This window comes from Gadus macrocephalus, chromosome 19 (genome assembly GCF_031168955.1).
Source record: "Gadus macrocephalus chromosome 19, ASM3116895v1".
Lineage (NCBI taxonomy): Eukaryota > Metazoa > Chordata > Actinopteri > Gadiformes > Gadidae > Gadus > Gadus macrocephalus.
The window spans coordinates 17,711,019-17,722,019 of record NC_082400.1 but is presented as its reverse complement, the minus strand read 5'-3'; the positions used below and the strand labels follow the sequence as shown (position 1 = coordinate 17,722,019).

The 11,001-nt window shown below is 49.2% G+C and overlaps 1 protein-coding gene across 1 annotated transcript in view; it reads left to right on the top strand.

Annotated features, from left to right (window-relative positions):
- Window positions 1-11,001, top strand: part of exoc4 (exocyst complex component 4) — a 97,316-nt gene that overhangs the window by 13,285 nt on the left and 73,030 nt on the right. The window contains exons 6-7 of the mRNA XM_060039129.1: window positions 3-127; window positions 6,619-6,799. Of these exons, the coding sequence (XP_059895112.1) occupies window positions 3-127; window positions 6,619-6,799 (306 nt within the window). The remainder of the gene's footprint in view (window positions 1-2; window positions 128-6,618; window positions 6,800-11,001) is intronic.

The window sequence follows — 11,001 nt, the reverse complement described above, 5'->3', positions numbered from 1 at the left end:
AGGCCATCAAGGCCATCATGGAGCGCCTGGAGCCCGAGCTGAAGCAGATCGTCAAGAGGTCCACCACCCAGATAGCGGACCACGCCTACCAGAGAGGGGAGAACCTGGCCCAGGAGAGCCAGCCCAGGTAACGGATCCCCGCTACGCCGGAACCCTGGAACCTCTATCGGTCGGACCCACAATGGTGCCCAATTCAGCTGGACCTTTTCCTTCACGCAGACCGCGAAGGAAACAGCGAAAGGATCACCAATTCTGTAGTGCTCAGACTTGTGCGACCCAAACCAACATTGGCTGAGTTTGTAGTCTGTAGATGATAGATGCAGTCCCTCTAAGTGGGTGGGGTCAGCAGAATGTTGATTTACTTTTTCCCGAGCTTTGCCCTGACTTCAGGGTCCAATGTCGATATCTGAGTTGAATAATCCATCCCGTTCATTACGTGGCTCACAGGATTTGTTCTTCTGCTTCTGCTTCTGTTGCTGCTTATGTTAACAAGTTCCAAGCATTATGTCGTCAGTGACATCTCAAAGTCAAAGCAGACCCACCCAGTGTGGCCTGTGGTGCTGGAACTGTAGAGAGCGGCAGGCATACAGCGGGGTGATGGGGTGGAAAATAAAACTGTACGACGGGTGAAAAATACAAAACCACTTCTGGACTGAATCAAGTCCGAAATGAACTTTGACCCTTGGTGGACGACCGTATAAAGAACATCAACTCTCTCACCTTGTTGCAACAGGGAAAGAAGATTATCACAATAGTGGTGTGAGGCAAAGCAAGTGTTGTCTCTTTAGCCATCGCTCTCTGAGACTAAGTGCCTCTTTTGGCCCCGTCTTGCTCACATTAGTCCCCGACTAGGATCAATTACAGCCATTGCTGATTCTAGCCTCTTAATCATAATTCCCTCATTTAAGTAAACGGAGGCAGCCTCTACACCCTCCCTTAGTGACTCCTCTGTTTGTCTTCTGCCTCGGCAGCCGAGACTCGGCTGAAAGCAAACCAACTCCAAATTGGAAAAAACAATGCCGGGGGGATAATGACTCTTCCCAGAATACGCTTTGGCTACTTAGACGCTCCGAGTGAAGTATTTGGTCATCTTTTAAAGACGTTGAAAGGCTTTCTGTCCAGCGTCTTTCCAAACAGCATATTATTTCCGATTGCAGTCCCACCTTTTGTCTATGAATGTTGCATTTTGTCTATAAACACCAGATGCTAGTGAGCTAGTTATGAAGAGATTCATGCAGCCGCTTTGAGCCCGGTGAGTTTCCAGTGAGTAGATATGTTTCCGATGGAGTCCCATGGTGCCCGCTGCCCAGACTGGCAACCAAGCCATGTATGAAAAACAGTCAGCCGTTTGACTGGGGAGCCACACAGACACACACGAACAGAAAGATACACACACAAACAGACACACACGCACAGAAAGACACACACACACACACACACACACACACACACACACACACACACACACACACACACACACACACACACACACACACACACACACACGCGCCTGCTGTAGACCATGAAAACAGATATTGTGCTGCTTTAAACCTTGACACGAAGGTATATTAAAAAACATTCTTCACATATGAAAGCCACAACGCATTTCAAAACCAGTCACGTAGTACAGCTCCACACACACACGCGCACACACACGCGCACGCACACGCGCACACACGCGCACACACGCGCACACAGACACACGCGCACACACGCGCACACAGACACACACACACACACACTCACACAGACACACAGACACACACACACACAGACACACACACGCGCGCGCACACAGACACACACACGCGCGCGCACACAGACACACACACGCGCGCGCACACAGACACACACACACACACACACACACACACACAGACACACAGACACACACAGACACACACAGACACACACACACACACACGCGCGCACGTAGCCTGGATCAGAAAGCGCAGGTGTCAGCCCATTGATCCTGAACGCTTTCAGAGGAGCGTCTTGTTGGTGTGTCGGGGATGTTCTGTCCTCCCGGCCTCGTCCCCTGGCGCTGGGCGGATCTCGTCTGACCCCAGCTGATAGGCCGGCCTGGAGCTGAGTCCCAGCCCTGATAGGCCAGCGTGTAGCTCATTCCCAGCCTGCCGCCAAGCCCAGATTGTTTTCACTCTTACGCTCACCTCGTGTGCACGGGTGGAAGTAGCTGTGTCAAAATGTGTGTGTGTGTGTGTGTGTGTGTGCGCGCGCGCCCTACCCTGCATATATTTGCTTTAATTTACAACAATGGAAAGCCAAGGCTAGTTGCTATGGAAACTCTGTGGTTGCTAGCCACCACTGGGTCCTTGTAGGAGAGGTAATGCACAGAGGACATATGGGGCTTGAGACCTAAAGGCGACACCTGGCTATCTAAGGATAGATAACGTATTTATGCATCACTTTTCCCATCCTTGACCATACTATAAAAAAATGTAAAGAAAATCTAGCATTAGGACTCTTATTCTTTGAACTGACTGAGATCATGGATGGTAATTCTAGTGTTATGAATCTTATTCTTTGAACAGACGGATTTGATGTTTGTTAAATGTGGTATTGTTTCTCTCATTCTTTGAGCTGACGGAGATGATGCCTGTCAGTAGTGGTGCTCCGTGCGTCAGTTGTGACGGCCTTCCACCGCTCTCGCTCGGGATTTTCTATCTATTTTTATTTTAACTGTTTGGGTCAAAAGTTGGGAACCTCTGGTTCTGATGAAGTCTCTCTTCAGTTTATTTATGAAGGCCCATTCCTCTGTGAAGAAAATAAGTTCTGTGTTACGCTGCGTCGAGCGATCTGTGATCCTTTGTGAGGTGAGAACTGTCAATCTCAGACGTTTCCATCAATTTCCAAGCAGATGGCTCCGAATCCTGTGTTCTCAAGGCGCCCTGATCTGACTTTATTCACATAAGTATTCTGGTCCCCACATTGGAGACGAACCAACAAAAAAGATAACAAAAATATCAACCAAAGCTTTTATGTGGAATGGATTTCATAAAGAAAAATGCAACAAATACATTCAATTCAAAATAAAGCAGCAAATGCCACTTTCATCCCCTACATCAGGCCTTGGAATTATGTTGAATGCATTCAACAAAACACACACTACCACAATCATACATGGTGATTGGCAGGGTGTGTGTGTGTGTGTGTGTGTGTGTGTGTGTGTGTGTGTGTGTGTGTGTGTGTGTGTGTGTGTGTGTGTGTGTGTGTGTGTGTGTGTGTGTGTGTGTGTGTGTGTGTGTGTGTGTGTGTGTGTGTGTGTGTGTCAGTGCCAAAACATGCGCACGCCTCGTGTGTGTGTGGGTCAATGAATGGATCGGTGTTCATCATTGAAGCATCAAAAGCCTCAACTCATAGTAAAAAAAATCACAATCAAATAATGTAAAGTAAATTACTATTCAATCTACATATTTTCTTCGTTCAATTAAAACAAAATCCTCTAAAATTGTATTTGGTAGTAGTAGTCGTTTGAGGTCATCTCAGTCAGAACAGCTCTCATTGTGTTGTGAATGCTAACTGTGCTATAGGGTAACGTCTGCTTCAGCGTGGGTGAGCTGGTGTACCCCCCCTGTGAACCCACCGCGCCCCCCGCCCCCCCTCCCAGCAGCGCTGGCCACACCGGCTCATACTCAGAGCGGTGGAGCCCTTGTCCTCCACATGATACCGTCCTGCTGCTGCCCGCGTGCTGACGGGCAGCCCAGGTGGAGCCTCCAGGTGGAGCCTCCACCCCCCCTCTACCCCGCGCCCAATGGCCTGCCAAGAACCCCTTGGCCCGCCTCCAAACATGTTGAACATGCCATTTCTTTAACACCCAGCCCTTTAATTGGGCCATCATTTGGTTAAGTGTTTATTCTCATGATGATTGAAGGGTCATTCTGATGTTTGCTTAAGGATTATACTGAACCTCTCCCGCTTTCGACTGATGGGCAGACTGACAGCAGACATGGAGACATAGCTAAGTGGGAATATGAATATATTTTGAGATCTGACATTGGCTCAGTCCCATAAAACTGTATGGCTATTTATTAAAGTATGATAATAGAGCAACATTGTAATCTATTAAACATCCCATTGCCAAATGGGCTCTTTATTTGGAGATCTGACCTGTATGTCCTGACACCACCATGTCTTCAGCTCAGTCGATGCACCACACATCAGTAGTAATACTCATATGTGGGGGGACGGCCAGAACAGTTGTAGTTTACTTCAGATGTACCTTTTCAATTCAATATTGTCTCAGATCGACAGTAGGTTAGAGAGAATCTAGAATGATCCGTAGGGATTGATCAGACATAAATCACTTCAATGACTATGCATGCCTAGTCCATATTCCAATTCATACAATGTTATATACATAGAATATGCATGTATTTTGGATTTGACATAGTTTAGTGTTTCGATTGTCGATGCCATCGACTTATTGACAGGACAACAATAATAGATCAACTTAGAATTACTTGATTGACTTTTTCTTTTTATGTATGTTGTCTTTTTTGCCGTTATTGAGCGGGCCGTCAAAGGGAGGGGGATGTGACGCCTGTCAGCCTCGACCCATGTCCCTACAAGGTGTGTGTTGCCTACGCGGTTAGGGTCGATGGGTTGAGCTGTTACCTGACGGTCCTTGATACTAAGTGTCCCATATATAATATTTACAATGAAAAAAACGTCTCTATACTATTGTCTGCATATTCCGCTCTTTAATCATCTTGACTACAACTAAACTACATACTATGCTACAACCATTGAAAACCGTCTTTCCACAGAGCAGTAATCCAACCTCTGCAGATGACGTATGACGGCAGTGCGCTGAGCCTTGTTGAGACCTCTAAAACGTGAGCCGCACACTGTGGCCACCAAGTGTGTAGAAGTAGCTTGTCTGGCTTCATGTCGGTGCTGAAATTGGATATGTGAATTAAAGTGCACTGTTACAAATGGAGTCTTGGAGCTCTGTGTGGGGAGGGGGGGGGGGGTAAGGTGTAACCAATTACATCTTATCCACTGACAGCGAGGACCATAGACTGTAAAGAAATGTGGATGAAAATATGGTCTGTGAAGTCCCCCATTGGTTTACACGCCACCGCTATGAAGCCGTCGTGGTCGACAAGAAGCCAACATGATCCACGTGAGGCTGGATGAGAACAGGAGTCCGACAGCTGCCTCACAGTTGGCCAGAAGCCCTAACCTTTTGGGTGAATGAAACTGTCAAACGGACCATAACCAAGCAAACCTTTGTGTCAGGTGAATCACAGATTTTCCATTCCACTAATTAATAGAAGTCTTTGAGCGTCCGACCATGGCTAGCCACCGAAAGGCCGTCTGATGAACCCCTTGGTAGTCTCTCCCTGGAGGGGGAACAGGCAGTCAGGGCTGGCGCTGGATGAAGACGGACGGTCTTGAATATGCATGCACAACAAAGCGGCGTCCTTCAGTTATTATTTTTGCCGCACACTTCATGAGAGTCGTCCCTGTCCTTTCTGGATGTAAATCATGTCAGAAGTGTCCCAACCTCCCCGAAAACAAACCCGACCCAGATGTTCAGACCCGAGGACTGCTCCAGATGCCATTCATTGTTGTGAGACACAGCTGCTTCTGCTACGTCCCAGAGTCCCTGTTCCACGCCGAGAAGCTGGCGTTCCTAACTTTTCCATAGTTTGGGATCAACCCAGTCAACCCAGTTGCCGGTTGGGTGACTTTGGATGCAGCTCAGACGTTGTTATTAATCAGTCTGTAATTACCGCCCAAAGGTCCCTGACGCAATGCCAATTTATTGCCGCAAATGTCGAAATTGAACAGGAGAATACCAATAGAGGGCCAATGTTTTAAAGAAAAAACGCTATTGTACACTCGATTATGAGTGCACTTACCTGGCCCTGAGGCCATTCAAGGTAATGAAGCACACACTTGCCAGCACTGGTATGTTAGAGCCAGATGCAACTGAACGCAGGCGGTACTCCCACTCTACTTTGAAAGCTTGGTCCTTATCGGGGTTCATGACCTTGGCACCGGTGCGCTATGGCTAAGAGCCGCTCCGTATTTAAGCATCCTCATAGATGAGTTGAGTGCGACTGGTCAAACCATAATGAATAATGAAGTGCTCCACAATCGACCGGAAGGCGAGTTCGGTTTTCGTCTGCAATTTCTGTTTCTGAATGAAAAAAACTATTTGCACCACTTGTTGGACACAAGGAGACTAATACACGATAAATTGTGAATATATGTTCCAGGTTTTACTGGAAGGTTATAGAACTGTGAGTTTAGTCTTATTTTTGGGGGGTAAATTTGAACCAACATCCTGCAACATCACATTATACTTAATGTATTTATTTGAGTATTTATTTGAGTTTTCTTTCAGCAAGAGTTGTTTGTGGTACTTTCTTTCTTTTTTTCTCAATGTCATTTTGCTGATACCTCTTGCTGACCATGTTTTATTCTCTCTGTCTCTCTGTCTCTCTCTCTCTATCTCTGTCTCTGTCTCTGTCTCTCTATGTCTCTCTCTCTCTCTCTCTATGTCTCTCTCTCTCTCTCTATGTCTCTCTCTCTATGTCTCTCTCTCTATGTCTCGCTCACTCTGTTTTTCTCTGGCTCCCTCTGCAGGCTACTGCTGGAACTGCTGGAGCTGCTGTTTGACAAGTTCAAGGCCGTGGCCCAGGCGCACAGCGTGGTGCTGGCCCAGCTCCAGCAGATCGTGAAGGAAAGCCCCAGCGGTGCCCACAAGGAAGGCATCAAGCTCTACGAGCAGGCAGACGTCTCGGCCAAGATCCAGACTGTGCTTCAGGTCAGACGCTGCAGTATTACCCATGTAGCGCTTGAGGAATTGCAATCTGAACAACCCGCTCCCAGTCTCTCCTAGAAGAAACACCAAGGTTATGTTCTGCATGTTATTTAAATAAGTAACATGCAGTCAGGTTAGACGACCGTGAATAGACAATATTTAATTCAAAAACCTTTCATTACCCTGAATTAATATTAGTACATACTGCTCAATAAAGTCAATGTATTGATTGACAAAAATTCACACACACACTCATTTTAAGAATTGCATCTTGCCTCCTTTTCCTGCTTTGTCAAATTTCCTCTATACGGCAACCTCACGCCTCACACCTCCATCGCAAGCCAACGCTGCTGTTATGTAACGGGTTTTATTTTCTTGAAAACGTTGATTCATTTCCTTGGATTAGCCCACATTAACAGGCGGTAAACGAATGAGCGGAGGAACTGTAGCGTCGACATGAGTGATGGCGGCCAGCTCGTCAGCGAGCGAGCCGAGCGTCCTGGGGAACGCGGCGAGGGAGCAGCGTGATTGCTCGCTTTAATTTGAGTCTCGTTAATTGCCGTTTGTTTACGGTCGCCTTGCTCTTATCTGATTGGTTGAGGGGACGGGCAGCTGTTTCGCTGACACCCCCGTCCCCATGGCACCACTGCCTCCTGAGGGGGGGGGGGGGGGGGGGGGTGTGTGTGTGTGTGTGTGTGTGTGTGTGTGTGTGTGTGTGTGTGTGTGTGTGTGTGTGTGTGTGATGCTGCTTTGTTCTTCACCACTTGCTGTTGTCTTGTTGTCATGATGAATATTGTTTTCCTTCTCATCAACATCCTATCTACAGTTTTCAATTAGCACAAATTGAGGCTTAAGCTGCCTGAAAGTTGACAGAAAGTGAGATTAAAACTATCTGAAGATAAAAGGAGATAAACACTGGGTAAAAAAATGCTTTCGGCCTGTCGTCAACAACAAAACACTGCTGAGACTTGCAGCTAATATCTGTAAAGTATCCTTAGAAGACACCCGTTCTCCAGTTTGGATGACAGCCACATTGCAATGCAGCAGAGAGTGGAAGAGACTCCTTAACGATCAACAATCTTTTTTCTTGTTGGTATATGGCCTGCCTCGAATGAAGGGATGGGTTTTCATGTGGTTGTTCATTTATCCTCGGGTTCTGTTATTTAGTACCTCATTTCCCCCACTCTGCAGAGCAATAAAGAGGAGGAATTGGGTTGAAAAGCACAGTGATGGAGTGGTCCAAGGTATTGTTTTTGTATTTGATGGGTTTGCCGTCGCTGGACAAACTAGAGAGCAGCACGACGGAACAACCGTGACCTTGACCAAGTCTCTCTCTCTCTCTCTCTCTCTCTCTCTCTCTCTCTCTCTCTCTCTCTCTCTCTCTCTCTCTCTCTCTCTCTCTCTCTCTCTCTCTCTCTCTCTCTCTCTCTCTCTCTCTCTCTCTCTCTCTCTCTCTCTCTCTCCATACACACACACATCTGTGTGCCTCCTTGATTGCAAAATACATGAAATGAGGCTCTGCCGCTGCCTTGCCAACTGTTGCTAAGGTGCTCTGTGTGTTGCCTCATGGTTAAAGAACCGGGCCTTGGAGACGCCGATAGGAGGAGAACCGTTGGGGAGGGTAATGTTGAGCAGCCGCCACAGATGGACCCTCGGCCTATCAGAGGGAGCCTTGCTTAATGTGGGCGGTACCAATGTGTTCGCCTGCCATTCGTCTCAAATGTTTAAAGCACTTTTTCGCTCTCCTCAAAGACACTTTCCTCATAGACACACAAAAATATACAATCTTAAACAAATATTTCAATATTCAGATACATAATTGATCGATAACTAACCTATTTAAATATTTAACAAAGAAACACATGTAATCTAATGTAATTTCAGAGCATGTCAATTAAGGGCACAAGTACAAAGAGATTAGGAGAGTTGGGAGTGAGGGGCCACCCACACTAGGGCCGTTTGCTTGTTCCGTGCTGCAGGAAGATTCAGCACGATTCCCCCCCTCCCCACTCCCCCCCGCTGGCCCGTGGTCACCCTGCTCCCGAAGGCTGTGGCCTGGGCACGATTGCTCCTTCATACATATGTCATCACGTCGTAATACGATAAACACGTCATCACCAAGCGTCCTCACCGCCATAACAACAATGGAGAACAACCACGTGAATGCTGTCGTCGGCCCACATTTCAAGTAAACACTCGACTTCACTATCGCACCAACGTAAACCCACCCGTAAACCGCTTGCCGCCATTGTTTAAAATGATTGTTGTGGGGAAGAAGGGCATGGACCTATAAAGAAAGAAGGGTCGTGCAAGGACTACATCATCCAGCTCACGTTGCGTATCCGCGCGTGTGCGAGTGTCATCTCATTAGAATCTGTACTTTGGCCACGGCACACCTCTCCCAAGGGTGCCGTGGCCAAGGGGCTGTTCCATGCTGGAATACGGATGGCGTGGTCACACTAGCCAAACGTTCTAGACTTTAGTATGCAAATGAGCTCGGGCACGGGGCTGCGGCCCTAGTGTGAGTGGCCCCTTAAACTCTCCTTTAAAAGGTGTGTTTTAAGTGATGCTAAATGATGTTTATTAGTTGGTTTATTTGATTCAGTTTTTACAAGCCATTTTACAAGTGGCACTTGCCCAAAGTGTGTGTGTGTGTGTGTGTGCGTGTGCGTGTGCGTGCGTGTGTGTGTGTGTGTGTGTGTGTGTGTGTGTGTGTGTGTGTGTGTGTGTGTGTGTGTGTGTGTGTGTGTGTGTGTGTGTGTGCGTGTGCGTGCGCGTACTTCCATGCATGTGGGGTGGATGTGGGAATGCTGCGGTGTAGCCTGGTATCTCGGCCCCGGCGTATCAGAGACGGTAAGCCGTCCTCGGCCCGGCCGCCGCCGCCGACGCCCTGGGCCCAACAGGCCGGCCGCGGCACTGGAGATAATGTAATCTCTTGATTAGAATATTCATTATGTGGAATGAGGTTTTCTTATTCACTCACTCGTGTTATTATTTCCTGGTTCGATTGTATCTTCCCCCCACTGCCCTGTCCCCCCCCACCCATTTCTCACCCACCTCTTCCTCTCTCTCTTGCTCTTTTCCACTTTTACATCTGTTCCATCCTCTGTCTCTGTCTCTCTGTCTCTGTCTGTCCTCTGGTCCCCCCGTCTGTCCTCTGGTCCCCCCGTCTGTCCTCTGGTCCCCCGTCTGTCCTCTGGTCCCCCGTCTGTCCTCTGGTCCCCCCGTCTGTCCTCTGGTCCCCGTCTGTCCTCTGGTCCCCCCGTCTGTCCTCTGGTCCCCCCGTCTGTCCTCTGGTCCCCCCGTCTGTCCTCTGGTCCCCCCGTCTTTCCTCTGGTCCCCCGTCTGTCCTCTGGTCCCCCGTCTGTCCTCTGGTCCCCCCGTCTGTCCTCTGGTCCCCGTCTGTCCTCTGGTCCCCCGTCTGTCCTCTGGTCCCCCGCCGTCCTCTGGTCCCCCGTCTGTCCTCTGGTCCCCCCGTCTGTCCTCTGGGTCCCCCGCCGTCCTCTGGTCCCCCCGTCTGTCCTCTGGTCCCCGTCTGTCCTCTGGTCCCCCGTCTGTCCTCTGGTCCCCGTCTGTCCTCTGGTCCCCCCGTCTGTCCTCTGGTCCCCCCGTCTGTCCTCTGGTCCCCCGTCTGTCCTCTGGTCCCCCCGTCTGTCCTCTGGTCCCCCCGTCTGTCCTCTGGTCCCCCCGTCTGTCCTCTGGTCCCCCGTCTGTCCTCTGGTCCCCCCGTCTGTCCTCTGGTCCCCCCGTCTGTCCTCTGGTCCCCCCGTCTGTCCTCTGGTCCCCGCCGTCCTCTGGTCCCCGTCTGTCCTCTGGTCCCCGTCTGTCCTCTGGTCCCCCCGTCTGTCCTCTGGTCCCCCCGTCTGTCCTCTGGTCCCCCCGTCTGTCCTCTGGTCCCCCCGTCTGTCCTCTGGGTCCCCCCGTCTGTCCTCCGGAGCGGTGAGGCTTTTCTTTTCTGGACGTCGTGGTTGAATAAATAAATATAATAGCGGGAATAGATTGAATGTTCTTCAGAGGCGGGTGCTCATGACCTGGTCAGTTTCTGGGTTGCAGGATAAGCGTGGAGGCTGGAAGGGTGATCGACTCCAGAGTCTTGTTATCGTGTTCCTACGTTCAGGCGTGATAATAGATTCACAGTCTTTAACCCAGAGATCAGCGTGAACATGATGGATCAGAAGGGGGAGGACTCTCAGTGTTACTCTACC